The sequence below is a fragment of the Ambystoma mexicanum genome, chromosome 6q (assembly GCF_040938575.1).
Source record: "Ambystoma mexicanum isolate Mex_15411 chromosome 6q, UKY_AmexF1_1, whole genome shotgun sequence".
NCBI lineage: Eukaryota > Metazoa > Chordata > Amphibia > Caudata > Ambystomatidae > Ambystoma > Ambystoma mexicanum.
The window spans coordinates 694,664,900-694,683,786 of NC_090937.1; the positions used below are offsets into that span (position 1 = coordinate 694,664,900).

General features: G+C 47.6%; 1 protein-coding gene across 1 annotated transcript in view; it reads left to right on the forward strand.

Moving 5' to 3' along the window:
* The window catches only part of TBC1D9 (TBC1 domain family member 9), a 573,450-nt gene that overhangs the window by 298,271 nt on the left and 256,292 nt on the right, over window positions 1-18,887 (forward strand). Inside the window, exons 8-9 of the mRNA XM_069631194.1 lie at window positions 5,252-5,422; window positions 16,219-16,369. Coding sequence (XP_069487295.1) covers window positions 5,252-5,422; window positions 16,219-16,369 — 322 coding nt within the window. The remainder of the gene's footprint in view (window positions 1-5,251; window positions 5,423-16,218; window positions 16,370-18,887) is intronic.

The following is an 18,887-nucleotide window of genomic DNA, read 5'->3' on the forward strand; positions in this document are numbered from 1 at the left end:
GTAGCCCTATGCGTAGTTGCTCAAATAGGACCCTGGAACCTGTTTCCAACGACCAAGGCACCTTTATCTTATATGGGTGGGTAACTCCCCCCTGTGCCCCGAGGTGGAATTGTGGAATTTACCAGGTCTTCTAAGGGACAGTCCAACCCTGTGATACTCTTGTTTGTTAACAAAAGATTGTTTCTGTACCTGCTTTTATTTTCCGAGCTTTGTTGCAGCTCCCTGGACCTAGCCCTCGGCCGTTTGTTGGCCTGTTGTATTGAGCTGTGTGGAGCTTTTCCCACCCTGCTTATTGTTTTCCGGTTCCGTGCTACTTGTAGCACTCCACCCCCCGCTCTCGGTGTTGGCCTATTGTGCTGTGTGGTGTTTATTCCCCACTGCTTTTTACTTATGTTAGAACCGTTTTTCAGGTTCGGTGCTTATTTAAAGCACCCTGGCCCCGGCTTTCTGGTGCGGCCTGTTGTGCTGCCTTCCTGCGCTTTTGATGTGCCAGACCCTGTTGCCTCCCTTATCTGTGGGAGGAGAGGGACGCTGACCCTGGAGGAGGGCTGCTGCCCCTCGTAACCCTGCTGCCCTGTAACAAGTTACCTGGCCTCGCCTGGGGCGGCCCGGCGGCATTGCCCAAAACTTGGGTTCACAGTCAGGCTTCCCCTTTTGATCAATCTGTGACCCTGGCAAAACCCCTCTGCCTAGATGGTTCGTATTTCCTTTGGTTACCAAATTTGGGATCACTAGAAGCTATTCCGAGAAGTGTACCCCACAAAACAATCCTCTAAGACCTTGCTTAATAATAATAACAATAATAATATATAGATTTGACATGGCCGGCTGAATTGTGCCTTAGCTTGATGGCTGCTCTTGCCACTGTCAAATGTGGGCCATGGTTACCTCCGAACCGAAAAGTGAAATAAAAGAAGGACTACCCCGTTTGGTTGGCATGGGGTCAATTTGTAAGAAGTTTTTTACTCTTACCACGCCTCCATCGCCTGCATCCCGAGGCTTGCTGCCTTCCGTGCATTGCTTTAGTGTGCCTCTTCTTTCTCTTGCCATTCCACCTCCCCAGGCAGGAGGGCGCGAGCCAACTCAGTGTTGCTCATGTTATCAATCAGCCTCAGAAGCATGAATTGCTATGCCCGCTCACGCAAGGGTGGATACACACTTCTGACCTGCAGCGGTCACACTGATCGCTGCAGCAGGTGCATCCTGTGTTTTGTAAGTGTCCAGCGCGAGAAATATGACAACGGAATGGTGCTTTTTTGGCTTAATGCACAAAAAACCCAGACTCGTTTAAAAGTGGAAAAGGTCGCTTTAATGTGACAGGCCAAAGCTTACAATCAAACGCTTAACTGGCTCCATGGCCTAACAAACTAAAGGAATATTTTAACCACCACTTAAATAAATTAAACATTTTCATTTTCCCCCATCAATTAAATAATTAAATAACCCAATTCCTCCCTAATGATCCCTTGTATCCTACCGTCTCCTTGCCCCTTTTCCAGGCGTCCCGCTTTCTCCCAGGGGCCATGCCCCTCCAGGCTCAATACCTGTTCCCCCGGGGTGACCTGCTTGTGCAAACAGCGCCACCCCATCCTTTCCCGTGTCATTCCCCCATTGTGCTTCCCTCCCCCCACATCAAAAGGGGCCATGCCCCCGGCGCCCCGACCCACTTCAACACCCTTCAAACTCCCCTCTACACCAAACTCCCCCTTTCCTATGACCTGCAGCCAGCCTGACCTGCCACATCAGCAACATATATTACACACACTTTCACAATGCCCTGACCTGTCACACAAAACTACCAACCCTACCTTCCTAACAGACCCCAAAACTCATGAACCCGCCCTGTCATCTAAAAAAAAAAAAAAAAAAAACCTGCATAATCCCATGAACAATGGACCCCCCCATATTACATACCCAGACACTACCCAACGAAGTGAAAGGGGTGGGAGGGCGGGACAATAATCAAGTCCTAACTGTCGCCTGCCTCCCGAACCTTCCCTGAGCCCTTCAATACCCCCCCCCCAGGAGGCGCTCTGCCCCACGGCCACTCGCTGGCCATGTGCATCGCCAAAAATCTCCCCGGGGGGAAACGCTTCGCGTTCCCCCCGGGGCCCCCCTTGTGCCCTGGAGATGAGAACCCGCTTTGCATACATTTTGTATGAGAGATTGGCCTCGAGCTATTTTCCAAACGAGGAGCTATGGAGAAAGACATCTACAGATAACAGTCCACCAGCGACCTCTGGCGGATTTACACAGCCTTTTAAGTATGTCAAGTAAAAGTTGCCTCAATTTTTCAACTCAAGTGGTGGCTCAATTATGTTTTTTCTGATCTCGCATGCTTGTAGTTATATTATTATGTTTAAAAAACACTTTTTAAAATAAACTATTCTAGCACAAGAACTGCTGCTTCTGCAGCGCTCGTACTAGTCAGGATTTTGGGGCAAATAAACGATTCGTCCCTCTGCGCTCCTGGGGCCACATTACAGAAATTGTGCAGTATTATTAGCACCCTCCTGGTGCAAAAAAAGGCATTTGAAGACTTTGCTCTGCGCATTTGTACTTGTCATGGTGCAATGATTTTCTAAATGTTGCCCGTGCCCAAAAACCACTTCTTTAAATGTCTTTGTGCACCAGGGAAAAGTTTGCCCTAATGCTAATACGAAATGCTGTTTTTTGGCGTTCCGCGTCCTTTTGGACGGTCTGTGCTCTGAATGGCGGGATATGGTTGTCACTCCGCGTCTTTCTTCCTCTTCTCAGTACTTAACCTTGAGGTGCCAACTTCCCCGACAGGAACCCCTTTTCATTTTCTTTTTGGTCCCTTCTCCAGCAGACACAGCACCCTCTGTATCCAGCAATCCCTTAGACGGGGTCGCAACGAGGCCAACATTTCAGATGGGGCAGAGGGCTAACCCTTCACATTTTGAGATAGGGTCTAACTTCAGAGACTGTGAGGGGAAGGGCAAACCTACTTGCGGGGTCTGGGGGTGGGGGGGGCGTTCTCAGCCAAGGCACGTTTCTGGGAACTAGAGTCCAACTAGCAGCACACTGTGAAATGTACAGCAGAGCAGGGCACTGACACTGCTTCTAAACATGATGAAATTGAAGGACAATATGCACATTTCTGTTGGTTCTTGCCGGAATGGTAATGCTGTGGTTGGGATGTGGTGTGTGTTGGCTTTGTCAGCTGCTAATTCATTGTGCATATTTTCATATGGCAATTTGTATGCTTGTTTATGAGCGCTTTGCACTGTGTGAAAGGTAGGCCTTCTGGTAGCACTGTGTGAAAGTGGCTTGATGCCCAACCTTTCCTGACACTGTGCTCCCAAGACGTAAAGTGCTGCTCGGCAGTGCTCTCTACTCACAGCAGGTTGACCAGCTCTGGCACTTCTCCTTAAAGACACCTTGCCGCGTGCTGCACTCGGGTGCTTCACCTGCTCAGTTGGCGAGGCTGCCCAGTGCCCACCACTGTGACTCTACTGTAAGTGGGAGTCTTCAGAAAGAGCCAGTAAACACCAGCAACAACAAAACCTCGTGGCTGTGCTCTGCTTGGCTTCTTCGTGTCAGCTGCAGCAACCCGGCCCTTTGCTCTCCCGCCACCTTTGCTCTCCCGCCAATGCCCCCATTCCCTCATTCGGGAACACAAGTGATGCTTTGTGTTATTAATAAGGACGGCGTGTGGCATTTGCTACTTAATCATCTCACAATGAACTCCATTAAGCGCTGTTTCTAAGCGTCCTCTTGAGCAGTGATTGATGGGACTGTCACAAGGCTGGCCCTGCTGTGCTGGATGCTTTTCATGTTTCTAGCTCTGGGTACGCAGCAGCCGTTCACATTATAAACTACCCTGAAAGTGGGAAAACATTTCCTCAGAAAGGCAGCGTAGCAGTTTCATTAAAAATATTTTTTTGTTTCTGAAAATGATGCATCCAAGCCCAGATGGACACACAGCTACCCATCACTGGGCAGGCGGCTTCCCAACCCTGGGCAGCTGGCTACCCATCCCTGGGCAGGCGGCTACCCAGCCCTGGCAGCTGGCTACCCATCCCTGGGTAGGCAGCTGCCCTGGGACAGCTATTTACTCCAACAGTAACTAAGGGAACCATTAGAAAGGTGAATCTAAAGCAGTGGCCTGACAGAAGTGGAGGTTTTGATCTTCTCGAAACTATACCCACTGCTGGAGTTGGGCTGGATCAGGATCCCGCAAAAAATGTCTCCCCATCTCTCGGGTCCAGGAAAATCCAAATGCCCAATATGCACACAGGTGGACATTGCCTGCCCACTTTTTCCTCCCGACCCCAGTCTCCCATTCAGCCCCGTCATTTGTGGAACCCAAACTTAAAAAGAAAAAGCCATCAATTTCCATAACTAACTATGCCTGGCATAAGCCAAATAAAACCTGTGTTGAATGGTATCTGGACTTTACATCGAAAATAAATTCATCGAATTTATTTCCATCGAATTTTATTAATTGAAAATACCTAGCATCGAAATTCATTTTCACTGAATAAAATTCGATGGATTTCGATGGATTTTAGGGTTAGGGTTAAGGTTATGGCAAGGGTTAGAATTGGGGTTAGGGCAAGGGTTAGAATTAGGTTTGGGGCTAGGGTTGGGGTTACAGTTGGGGTTACAGTTGGGTTAGGGTTAAGGGAAGGTGGGTTGAGGGTTTGGGGTGGAACTCCCCCAATATACAATAAACATTAAAACGTTACAAGGAGCAGCCAAGAGCCAAAAGGTCAGCACTGGACAGCTCCATGTAACGTTTTACTGTGGAAAATAAAAGCATCGAAATGCTATCTTTTACATTTAAAAGCGCATATCCATTGAAACTTGTCCATCCCTATATTCGATGGACTTGTTTTGATGGCTATGTACTTTTACATGTAAAAGAAGGCATTTCGATGCGTTTCCATTCGATGGATTTTCATAGATGCATTTGTGTTTCGATGCATTTCATTCGATGTAAAGATCATAAACCGTGTTGAATCTATACTGACCAAACAGAGGAGCTCTGGTCTCACTTTCCAGCCCACCTCCCAAGGAGCATGTCTCAGTGCTGGATTAAATGACCTGGCCCGGCCCCTGAAAATCCATACATTTATTAAAAACATGTTTTTATTGTTTAAGCCCTGGATATTTCTTTGTGTGTCCTGTCCTTCTCCAGCCAGTCTGAAGGATGCAACCAGGCCTCCCCGTAGAGGAGTGCCAGACATCACCTGCTGCTAATCTGTGCACCCTTGTCCCCTTGCAGGTGTACTCCAGGGTGAGCAGTGTCGTGTCTTCCAGCCCCCAGAGTGGCATGTCCTCGGCCACAGATGGGGAGCCGCAGTGCAACTTGAACGGTAACAGTGCCCCCACAACAACGCAGACCCTCATGAACATGTACCGCAGGAGGTCTCCAGAGGAATTCAACCCCAAACTGGTAAAGTCTCCACTGAATACTTTTTTTGGTTTGAGTTGGAATGTTGCAGTTGTTGTTATGAACAGATGGAGGTGGGAGCCACAGTATTGATGGGTACAGCAGTGCCAGAGAGGGAGCCAGGGGATCAGGCTTGGCTTCATGAACCGAACACGAGTCGAGCTGGCAAGAGACCCATACATCCTACCTCCACACCCTTGACAACACTAGACTCATACTTGCGATCCTGCCTCCTCATCCTCTATAACACGAATCCCACAACAGGCGTCTTGCCTCACCGCTCGCACAAACGATGACTGCAGCCATTCAACTGTCTCATTGCTTCGATAAGTAATCTCGCCATCTCCTACTACAGTACTGACTGTCATCATTGCAACCCAATCCTCACACACCTGTAGACTACTATTTAATCCCTGCATTCTCCACCCTAAAACCCTACCCAATCCCTGCGTATCTTACTTAAACACTTTATGCCATGGCAGAAGTACTACTCTGCCATATAGGATTTGGCCATCTGCTGACCTGTGGTGGCAAACTTTAGTTCCGAATGCCAAGAATTGCTTTTATTGGGGCATAATGTGGTCGAGTCTATTTTGTTTGTTTTTAGTAGTATGTTTTTCCATGTTCTCCCCCACTGGAGGTTTGTAGTTAAATATCGATAATCCTTTTGCTGGAATGGGCGTCTATAGAAGCCACGTGTGACGGGTGTACTGAATTCTACCAGAGCATCCATCTTACCCCATGACCCTCCCAGTCCCCCAATGGACACACTAACCGGTCACCCTCCGCTCTGTGCATCCGGAATAAACCAGTTCCCGCCTGTATTCCGACGTGCCTTCACATAGCAGCACCCCACAGAGAGAAGCACCCATTGCAACAGTTAAAATCTCTAGATTTCACCAGAGGTTTAGCTGCTGAAGGGTTAAGTCTCCCCTCTCTGGTATTGTGGCCTCGAGGGTGGATCAAAAACCTTTTTTATGCTCAGCGGAGCCTAGATTCATGCTTTCCAGGGTCCCATATACCATGTCCAACTCAGTATGATTACTTGTAAGGACCTCCAGGTCTCCACAAAGATGTAGTAGGGGTCTGCCAGGAAAGACTCTAAAGTGCAATTGTCTATTCCTCCCTGGGCGCCGGTGTGTTCCTTCCCACGCCCTCTCTGAGCTATTACTAAGCTCCCTGACCTTGACTGGAACCTCCTTCCACCTCCTAGACCTACCGCGGGCCTGACCTGGTCTTCCGGAATCTTTGGAGCTCTAGATAACTGGATTTCTAGGTCTTCTCTTCACCGTGCAGCTCTTTCACAAAGGACCAGTCTCTTAATTCCAAGGCTCTCACCTTTCTCCGCTACCTTTCATCAATTAAAGACAGATCCTCTTCCTCACTCTGTTCTCATCCTCTCCTACTGCTTCACTATCATATTCTTCCTCCTCACTCTGATGTTCTTCTCTGCAAAGATTCCCTGCATCTGTTGTCACATCCTGCTTTTCATCCTTCATCATCTCACTGAAACGGTGGTCTGTTCTTCTCACTACCACCTTCTGCTGATCTTCGCACCACCACCTCCTATTTACCACCTGTCCCATTCTTCTGGCCACCTCCTCCTCTCTACCATTGCGCCATGTCGGTGTGCTCAGCCTCCCTCCACAGAATAGATGTACTCCAACTCTGCTTCTGTCACTTTGTTGAACACGGCCTCCTTAGTTGTCAACACTTCCTTCATGTCTGCCACCACTGCAACCTCCTTCTAGCTTTATTTCACCACTGCCTTCTGCTCTGGTCTTACCACCACCTTCCCTTTCCGCTGTAGTCCCATGTCCTCCTGAACCAGCGCCGTAGATCTCAACTCCCCTTTCCACTTAGGTCGCAACTCCTCCTCACTTACCTCTCCATCTGCCACCACCTCCTTTCTTGTTCCTACAACCTTCCCCCTTCTGATCTCACACCCTTTCCACCCTGTATGTCACCTATGCCTCCCCCTGCTGCCATCTCTCTAGCTCACTCAGTCTCTCCAGTCACCTCCTTCATCCCATTTCTCCATCTCCACTCATGTGTATGCAGACAACTCCATCTCGATTGCTGGCCAGTTTCCTGCCTTCACCAACCTCTAGCCTCCTGCAACCCACTCTCAGAATCTGAGGCTAATTGCATTTATACTCTGTTCCCGTCTCCCTCTGTGTGCTTTTCAGTGAAGGTCTGCATATGTGAGCAGTAACTGGGCGAGGGCTGATATTGGCTAGCTTCCCTGATTGCAGCTGGGTCTGCTTTGGGGTTGGAGGGTGAGACCAAGTCTATAACTGGCCCGGTTGCCATTTCCGAGGCTGGTACAGTGTCGCTTCCATGAATTGCCTATGCTGGGCTAAGAGTGGCGGCTTTGTCAGCATATGACTTTGACATTGAAATTAGACTGGAGAAGCTTTTCTTTTCAGCTTTCTGGATAGTCTTGTGCTCGGAAAACCAGGTGCTTAGCATTTCCGGAAGAGAAACATTTTACTGAGAGATGAAGCTTATGCATCAGAGTCAACAATGTCAGAGAATATGCTTGAAATGTCTAGTGAATGGAAATGTTCTATTTTAAGGGGACAGGCATGTTTTCCTTTACTGGACCTGGAGGTCTGTTTAGAAAGGGCTACAGCCACACTTATTTGTGGAGTGGATGTGTTATCATAACCCAGCAGGATTACTCCTGGTTCCTGGGCAGGGGTAGGGCTTCCAGTATTAAGCTGCCCTAGTGGACTGATCTATTGCGGAGAGTTCAGACTTGCATAACATGCCTGGGCTCAGGCACTTTGACTGGCCACTGCCAAGCGACATGGGCACTGGAGGAGTGACTCTCTAACTCCCACAGTCTACCACCAGCAACCAATGGCATGGCACCCGGGCCCCTGAGGCACCCCTCCCCCCCCCAGTTATCTGTAGAGCCAGTCGGAGTGCTTTGTCACATCCACCTATTTCGATTGAGAAGTACTGTTTTGGCGCATGTAGTTATGTATATTAGCTATAGGCCAAACTTGGACTATAAAAATGTGTTGTGTTTTTTCTCCTTTATATTTTAATGCTGAAATGTAACTAGAATGGGGCTTAACTTCCTGCATATCTGCTCCAACTGCAAACTATGTTGTAGGACGATTTGGTATGCCGTACGTTCATAGATTGGGATTGAACCATGCACCATGTCAGGCATCCATGGAGGTGGGCAATCTTTGAATTGCCTAAGGATGCATTAGATCTGCATGTCGTGCGAATAAGCCGAGTTATAATTCTTTTGGAAAGAGTCTGTTTGCAGTTAACCATAGTGCTTTCAGAGGTATTCTGTTTGTCGAGCTTCTTGATTTCAGAAGCATTCTGTTTGTCAAGCTTCTTGATTTCAGAGGGATTCTGTTTGTCACGCTTCTTGATTTCAGAGGCATTCTGTGTGCCGCGCTTCTTGATTTCAGAGGCATTCTGTTTGTCGCGCTTCTTGATTTCAGAGGCATTCTGTTTGTCGTGCTTCTTGATTTCAGAGGCATTCTGTTTGTCGAGCTTCTTGATTTCAGAGGCATTCTGTTTGTCGAGCTTCTTGATTTCAGAGGGATTCTGTTTGTCGAGCTTGTTTTGAGCTGTTTGCTATTTTCATATTTGGTGAGAGTGAGCTCCAGACTTTTCACTGCTGTTCTTGAGACATGGGGTGTGAATGTTGGTAAGGATTAACTGTTAAGAAGAAAATACAATTGTGTACATGAAATTCACGGCCGCAAATAATTGTAGACTGGAATCAGTTAGCAGATTATTTCAAATGGATATTGAAAAGGCCTTAAACCTATTTATTGACATGTCCAAAATATGCAGGCAGCAACCACAAGATCTCAAACTCCCAAATAGATTACCTGCTACCAATGTTGTGATCATCTCTCTAAAGATGATTTGCTCCTCATTCTACTGATCAGTGTCCCTCACCAGGGCATCTCACTGTCCACTCATCCCGGTCCCATTCTTTAGCACCTGCGGGGGTGCCTTATTACAACAGCAATAAATGCTTGAAGACCTGGTTGGCCTGCAGTGTTACGGTTGTGGTGGCCTGCATCTGTTTACAAACTCTAACCATAGGCTGGAGAGTTTGGCTGTTACCAAGTGTTGACGTTTAACTTCCGTAGAGTTTGTAGATGCCTAGATGATGAGGGCAGAGCCAGAGAAGTGTGGCTATGTGAGCAGAACTGGAGGAGGGAACAAGGATACCAAGATCAGGGAAATATCATAATTTCAGGGGCTGCAAACGGTGTTTAACAGGTGGAGGACTGGTGCTGAAGGAGTCCTGGGCATGCCCAGCGTACAGGAGTGGGGTCCGGACAGACTTTACCCTAGTAGACTCTGATGTAACCACGTTGGAGGCACTCTCGTAGTGCTTCACGTTGCTAGATTCCACGGGAGACGAGGACAGAGTAAGAGATGTCTCAGTAGTTACTACCACCAACTGGCCAGTAAAGCAGGCCAGACCATTATCCAGCTCGCACAGCCCACCCACATTATGGAACTACTGTCCTGTCATGTTCCCTACCAGAGTTCACACTCTTGGAATGGCCAGGTAATTGGATTGAATAGTTACAACATACAGTTTGATGTTAGAATATTTTTAGATTGAGTGGAATTCTTGATTTAATATAGTTTTCCGTCTATTTTTATGTCCTAGGCCATTTGATAAAAGGGCTGTAATGTCTGAAAACCTGCCAGGATGGACACAATGTTCACTTCACCAACACTCTGCCAGTCCAGCTGCCAGATTCCCCACAGCTAGCACTTCCCCTAAACACACCTCCCCCACTTGCACACTCTAGTGGACTATCCCCATGTGGCACTCCTCCCCCGGCTCATACTTCATTTCCAATGTCACCCCCACACTCAACCTTCCAAATGTCTTCCCACTCACATCCTCTACCTGACAACCCTCCACTCACTGCTTCTGCTAGTCTCCCACCCCCACAATTAACCCACCAGGCTCTTCTCCCTAACACCACCCACTGCCAGATTCCCCGTCCATACAGACGCCTCCCCAATCACTTCCCATACCACCTCATAACCCCCAGCACTTCCCTCTACCAGACTCTCTGCCACTCACTCCTGTCAGGCTTCACCCCCACCAGTTACCATCACCAGCTACCCCTCTGCCCCTTGACATCCTTTGCCATTCTTCTTGCCATGCCAAGTTCCCATCCCTACTTCTACCACCACTTTCCCTACTAGACCCTTCCCATTGGAGGTGTCTCCACCAGATTGTACTGCCAACCCACAGTACCTCCTCCACCCCTCTCCGTCCCCTTGCTGGACTATCTAATCCCACAGTTCTTCTGCCAGACTCTACCCCCATAGTCAACACCACCAGATTTGGCCCCCACCACCCACCCTACCCCTCTCCCAAACTCCTCTAAGATACTCCTTTCCCTGTCGGACTCTGTGTCCCCCACATCCCACACCACTCAAGTTACCACCTATCATTCCCCACCTCCCACTTCTCTCACCAAATTATTCTCCACTTCTCCTGCAGACCCCTATCCAGTGTGACAATTCTCCCCTTGAGGTTAGGGGGGTGCAGCCGTTACCCAATAGTCCCCCATAATGGTGGTTTAATGTGGCAGGAAGTCATGGGGAGGTATTGCCCTCTTGGGATAATGACAGTCACCTGGGGTACAGCCCATTAAATACTGTTACTCCCCGACATTCCCTAGCCCTCCCTAATGGCCAGAAACACTACATTGAGAGCAAACCTATTTAATGTTGTAACATAGGAGAGGAAGCCAAAAGTACTAGCTCGGGGAAGAGCACAGGTGACATGAAGATCATCGACTGTGCTAACACTGGTACGAGGTGGCCCTGAGGAGGCATGAGGATTGAGTCATTAACAGACATTAAGGACATTTGCAATCTGCATGAGAGGAGCTGGATACAATGTATAAAAAGGAACAAAGGACTATCAGATGTGACAAGCCCGGCCGCAGAGCCGAACACAGCCGTCCAAGGAAGCAGGTGTAGCAGATCTCCAATGCAGGTGATTCAAGCCCTGCTGCCGGAACAGTGGAGGGAAGATGCTGAGAACACCGGCGAGCAGCTGTGGGAGTTTTCCGTTTGGTCTGGCGGTGCAGACTCAAGCACATGACCGAGAGAGGGAAGCAAGCTGGGCTGCGTGCGTAGATGCCACTCTGCAGATCCTCACAAGGAGAGAAACCCGAAGAGTCGATTCAGATGCCAGTCTCAGGAGGCCCCGGTGATGTACCAAAGCCCCAGAGACGGTAAGGGGAGGTACGGGAGGCCCAGAGAGGATGCAAGTGCGAGCAGGAGAGACGCTCAAACAGCTTGTGAACCAACTATTGGGCCTAGCCAGTGTCAGTTGTGCCTCGAGTATAATCTACCTTGTGTCAGTGGCAGACAGAAACCCACTGACCACCAGAGAAGGGTCTGCGTCCCCAACAGTGAAAATACCAGGATAAGATGGTCATTCCCTTGGTAACGATGTAGGAGTTTTGATAAAATGCCAGAGGAAGGGAGTCATTCCCCCTGGCCTTGTTGTGAACTGAACCAGGCAACACCAGGAGAAGAGTCATTCTCCTGATTCAGGCCCAGGAGTTGGGGTAAAGGTGTCAGGGGAAGAGTCATTCCCCCTGGCCTTGTCGTTAACTGTACCAAGTAATACCAGGAGAAGGGAGGCATTCTCTTGATTCCCGGCTGAGAGTTGTGCTGGAGACACCAGGGGAAGGGAGTCGTTCCCCCTCGTTTTGTTGGAAATTGGATAGATCTACAACAGGAGAAGCGAACCATTGTTCTGGGTGTGAAATTGCATAAAGACTGGGTGTAACCTGTAAACCAATGGAAGGGAGTCATTCTCGTTCTCCTGGGCCTGTCTGTTGGGCACTGTTCAAGAAGCAGGAGAAGGGAGCCATTATCCTGAAGAAGGAACTTTTCTGTTAGCTTATCCTTTAGTTGTAGTGTGAGGGTTAGAGTAGGGCTTTGATACAGGATGGTGGAATTTAATTTGACAGACATTCTGACAGACCCTTTAATATTAGTTTCGAGACCGGGAAACCCTTTTTAGAGATAGGGACAGTTAGGGTTTCAATATGATTATATAGGTCTATAACCAAAATCATGCCACGTTTGTGTCAGCTTCCTTCTTTTAACACCCTTACACCAACCAGACATGTCCCTTCTACTCGCATTGACAATTCCCCACCACCACAGTCCCTCTTGTCACCCCCCACACTATGGGGGGTGCCTAGGAACTCCTCCACTCACGGTTCCCCAGTCTGCATCACACTCCCCTCAATCATTATTCCACTGCACTCTGCCACCCCTCCCTCACACTCCATCTCCCAGAGTCCTGTTCCCTATACCATAGAGCCCCCAATAATGTCCCTTCACAATACGCCCCCCCGCACCTCCCCACCCCACACACCATACCTCCCTTTTCCAGTCCTGCTCCCTGGTCTGCTTTCTGAGATATTTTAGGGGGGACTATAAAACCCTGTGCCAGAAAGGAGCATGTACACTCGCCCCCCTAGGGTTCTGCAACAAGACCTGTTGTGTAAGGCGGTATTAGCCAAAAAGGTAGCATGTCAAGCCCATTATTTCTAGGATGATTGTGAGTGTGCCAGAACTTAATGCAGAGATGAAATGTAGATACAGAATGTATCTCATCCTAGTTTCTAGCCTCATATCACCTGTGTCATTAAAGGGATCCTTAACATAGCAGGTTGCCTTAACCGTGGCTGTAGCAGAAAGGAGTGGGTCTGTGCAGATCAGAAGGACACAGACGCTGGTATTTGATGTGCGCAGCTGAGCCATGAAGCAGAAGTAAGATCACACCCGGTGCCTGTGCAAACCTTTCAACTCCTCAGAGCTCCAGAGACACCCCTAGACATCTTAAACATAGTGCAGTGCACCCGAATTAGGACGAATGTACACAAAGGCAACGCCACTCTTAAATACAAACGACCAATTATGTTTTAAATAAATCGAAAAACCTTCATTGAAATAAATGTAATCATGCCTGTACTAAGTTTCATAAAGGCAAACGTCCCATAAATAGCACAGTGATGGTCAGATTAAAATCAGCGTGCTTAAATGTACATCGTACTAAAAAAATCCATTCATGGAAGTATGTTTTGCTGAATTGCCTTGTCGTGTTGGAGATGTTATTCCAAACATTGGGACATGGGCCAAGCCTTTGAAAGGGCACTTTAAATGCTCATTGAAGTATAGACTATGGCAAGACTGTGGCCTCATTCCTAGCATGTCACTGACATGATGGGGTGTCTGTGAATTAAATAAGCTGCAGCTGGTCCCATTCTCTAGGGTGGAGCTCAGGGATCACTGGACTGCTGTCTGCCAACCTAGGTCACCAACGCTGCTGCAGGCATGCATAGTGTTGGTGCAGACGTGGCAAGGTGATGCGGGTAATGGGGGCCAGACTGCAGTCTGTCCCCAAGTCTGACCATTGGCTTGCGATGTCTGTGAAAGGTAGAGGCAAAGTTGCCCAGGCCACTAACTTAAGTCAACCCAGGTAAGCCTATGCATGTTGCTAGGAGACTATTTGGGCAGTATGTAAACATGTCCAGTGTATGTGCTGGGTGACAGTAATACACAGGGCAGTTGTTATTCTTAGGCTGAGAGGTGGGGATGAATAGAGGTGCCTTAGTGAGATCACCACGCCCAAGGCCACGTGAGCCCATTTGCCAGCTTCCATCTATCAGCCCTAGGGAGTTGGCCAGAGGAAAATCAGTGGGTTAGCAAATTGCTACCCTGGTGCTGTCCTTCCCAGTGTGGCAACGCTCCTGTGGTGCAGGTGAGTAGGCACTGAGAACATGCCGCAAAATGGCCACCAGTTAGCTCTGCAGGGTCAAATGAGAAGTTGCGGGTCACCTGGATCTTGATGGAATTGGAAGGCAAGTGAGCAACAAATAATGCCATCTGCATCACATTGAGATTGTAAGATGGAGGGATGCTCGTTAACCTCCTCCCATGGCCTGTCCCTCCTCCCCACCCCACACCAATCTCCCCCAGGGGTTTCAGCCTCCTTTGCCACCGGTCCAATTCTCGTTCTCACCTCCAGGGTGGAGAGATGGCATGCATGCCAGCGCTCCGTAGTCCCATCTTTATCTTGTGCCTGCACCCTTTCACTGCATTGCCTTTTCCTCTGGCAACGGGTGTCCTGTAAGCGGCACGGCACTGCCCCTTGACTTTTCCAGACTCATAGGCGTTGCTAGAGGGGGAAAGAAGGGGTTATAGCCCCAGGTCTTTTGGTTGTAGCCCCGGATAGAAGCTCAGGAGCTAAGACCAAAAGACTAGCTAGCCCCAAGTCTCGACAGTCCCAACACTAGTGAAGCCCCGGAACTTTCCCAGACTTAACACCTTGACTAATTTGCATTATGGAGTGAGTGTCTTTCACGTGGTCCATAATGGAATTGCAGTTTGCAAAGGAGCAAAGTATTTGCGTTTGCAAATAACTTAAACTATTTTGATACTTTACAAATCCCAAAACTGGTGTCACTGCCATACTCGGTCTGGTGTTTGCCCAACTCGAGTGGTGGATGTAAGGTTTTGAATGACTCCTAACCAGGGGGATTGCACTGGACAACCCCTAAACACCACCTGTACCAGCACAGTGGGCTAAAAAGCAATGGCTTGTAGGATTCACCAGGGCAAAGCCATTCCTTTTGTTTCATTACGCTGTTTCGTTTTGCAATTTATTGAGCACAGCCAGTATTGGAAATGTTTTCACGGGGCAATACTGGCATATACTGGGCACAACCACCATGCAAATGTTTTTACAATGTGATGAGTGCTATTTAAGTTGTGAGCAAAGTGACAAAGTAATACCGACTGAACACAAGTTTCTAAAACAGATTTTGATGGGTAAATGCATACAATTTGCGGTATCTCTTCATGAAAATAGCCTCTCTGGGTTCAGGTTAACCATGGGGTGTAAACTGAAAAAATCCCATTGAACAAAATGGGAAGCTTCAAGGCACTCTAATCGGATAAAACCCGTCAAGCAATGTTCATACCTTTTCATAAATTAGACATACAAAGTAAACTTGTGTTGAGTTCAAATAGTATCCTTCTTCAGGGAAAACTATGATATACTTGATATTTGTTCTCAGGTATTTAATACTGATCATCTTGACATGGTTGAAAGGTTTTAGAGGAACAAGGTTAGTAGTGAACATATTCTTTCGACCTAATTGTAAAGGATTGATTATACCAATTGTCGGTTTATTGACCAATTAAAATATATCTGTAGTTTTAGGAAAGCAGTCCATATTTTCCCTGAAGAAGGGTATTGTTATCTGAAACACGTTAGATTTAGAAGGGCAGAAGATCTGAAGAAACAACTTGTTGGATTAATGTCCCTAAAAAGGACTGTTTGTACAAAGAATATAGTGTCCTAGCTTTGACTAAGGTTGTCTTTAGTTAACTCAGTATTTGTGAGAAAGATTACTCTTGTTGGTTTGAAGAAATATATTTATTGAATCTGTACGTTTATTGAAAAGAGGATGAATTACAAGTCTACACATTATAAAGAAATGGAATAGGTTTGATTTTGTGTGTTTTTTTTTTTTTTAAATCAACATAATATTAAATTGTATGCTTAATTTATGAAAATAGCTCGAAAGTTTTTATGCGATTGCAGTGTCTTGGCGCTTCCTATTTTGTTAAATGGGATTTTTTTCTGTTATAATCATTAGATGTCCATTAGTATAGGACTTTTAGCCACGCAGCAGAAGCATCCGAAGATTAAGTGTCCTGCTTACACGTTTCTTGATTCTTTTCAGGCTAAAGAGTTTTTGAAAGAGCAGGCGTGGAAGCTTCACTTTGCAGAGTATGGCCAGGGCATCTGCATGTACCGCACTGAGACGACGAGAGATCTGGTGCTCAGGGGCATCCCGGAAAGCATGCGTGGGGAACTCTGGCTGCTTCTCTCCGGTAAGCAATAGCAGGGCACCATTCATGTTGGCTGAGCAGCATTGCTGCATCAGAAACCCACGGACGCTCAAAGTGGTGGCAAACCTCTAAGGCTAAGGAATAAGACGATTTACTACGGCATGTAAACACGGAGCATTAACATATTGTATAAGCCTCTCACTGAAAGGAGAATAAATATGCGGGTAGCTTTGGCCCTCTGGTTTCATTGGCAGAATGTATTGTCCGCTTTAGTTCCCATGAGATTTACATTGTAACTTTCTTGATGTTAAACTGTACTGATTATTGTACATTTATTTTTATAGCAGTTGGTACAGGTTTTAAGGTGCAACAAAGAGTTTGATATGTGATATGTAATGGCTGTGAGATCAACAGAAAACCAGAAAGCCCAGAAAATGTGGCTCAGAGTAATTTAATTTACAAAAGGGCGTAGGATACCTGAAATGACGGGTGGGGGAAACTGGACAGCAACAGTGAGTAGACATTTCAGCCTGCTTAAGAACTGTAGCCCATCAATCAACCCTTCTCTCGCATTCGGCTCGGGCATCTGGCGGTCAGGTAAAGTCTTTGGGGGTTAAAGTGCTGGCGCATTTCCTTTGTTACTTGGTGGAGTGGTCATTCTTGTTGGGATGTTGCTCTTCTTGATGGTAAAGGCTACCAGATAAGGCCTCTGAATCAAGATCAAGGGCTGAGGCTTTCAAACTGTTGCATCAGACCTCTGTGGACCTAGGAAAGGCAAAGCAAGGCATTGGGTGCTGTTTGCGGATACTGCCAGAGTATCCACCAGCAGTGGGTCGGTATGTACACCACCATTTGTGTGCCCTTTGACCCAGGAACCCCCTCCTCCTTCTTCTGATCTTCCTAGCACTTTCTCCTCTCCCGTTTGCTTTTCCCCGGGTTCCTTTTTGATGTCCCACAATGATCGGGTGCCGTTCACCTGCGCCCTCTGATCTCCACCCTCCCCTCCACACGGTTGTTCCTCACCACATCTTTTGATGTTTCTGTATACCGCCTTCAACCTTTCTCTGTCATCGAGGTTTCCCTGTTCTTCCTTGTTCTTCGCCAGCACCTCCACTCCATTCTTTCATTCTCTTTTCAACCTCCTCTGCTCTTACACTTCTCTCCCTCGCCTCCTCCCTCTTCTGCTCCACTCTCTCCTGATCTTTCCAATCTCCAGCTTGCATTGGTCTATTTCACTCTCGGTCTCCTCCTGCTCGCCCTCCGCCTCTAAAACCTTCTCACAGCACGGATTTGCCATGTCTCCTGCTCAGACTCTGCTTGCTCTTGCATGCACCACAGAATGCTGTGGCGTTCCATTGTCGTGCAGACATGTCTGCCGGGCCCTTTATTACCAACTCACGCTCAGCTCTCTCTCCCACTGCGCTGAGCACTAGAATTGGTTCACAGGATTCAAATCTATCATCTACTGCATGTGTCCCGCTGGTTCTAACACCCACGGGTGACAGCAAGAATACAATTGGAGCCTTCTCATGGACTTAAAAGTAAGGGTATGATTACTACCACTCTGGGCCAGATGTACATGTCCTTGAGAATAAAAGAGTTGGCGGCATTGAATCCGATGAAACTTAACTGGTTAGGGATGAACTGGGGACCAGGCCTACTTCACATAGCATGTGATGGTCTCTAGCCCCCAGGGCTTCCTCAGTAGCATCCTCTTAAACATAGAACTTAATCACAGATACCAGAGTGCAGAGTATTTCCTATTGGATTGCATATCGACCGGAGGAAGAGCTAGCTCATTGGGTATTTAAAATAGATCGGAAAGGTGTTCTGCAAGCAGGGGGTCTGTCACTGTCCCTAGACTGGGTGGTTGAGCAGAGTGGTCAGATAAGATGCAGTGTGCTGACGGGGATGATCTGTGGAAGTGGGGTTAATCACTCAACACCGAGTGGTCGACACTGCTTTAAGTGAATACAGACGTGGACTTGTTAGTATGTGAAAAATTCAAAAAACCTTTGAGCATTTCCTCCATTAGCACCCACCACTTCTTTACACACCCACACTGAGTCCATCTTCCCGCAAGAATCTCCTGCTCCTTGCTACTGTAAAGCAAAGAAGGGGATCACATTCCCATCATGCCCTTGGATTTGGCCTTTCTGCTTGCAGACAAGGGGCAAAGCTAGATGCTCAATTCTGGTGGAGAGGGGGTGGGGGGCCTGGACAACCTACAAGGGTTTTCAGAGTGACCAGCCAATGCCACCGGGTGTCTACAAATATCAGCTTGACGTTTTCATAAAAAACTCTTTTTTTACTGATATATCACCATTAATGCCGGGGACACCTGCTTATGCCCAGTCAGCAGATGCCAGGAACAGTTTATAAACCCAGGTTCAGCTTTACAGACCAATGAATTTACATCCGATAAGCATCTTCATATGCCAAGGTTCAGTCTTGCATGGCTGTTGCATGCCAGAAACCCCTCCATAGACCTGTCTTCAGCCTCACCTGCCCATGCTCAGCACTGTTACCCTAGATCTAACCATCATGTAATAGTGCTTTA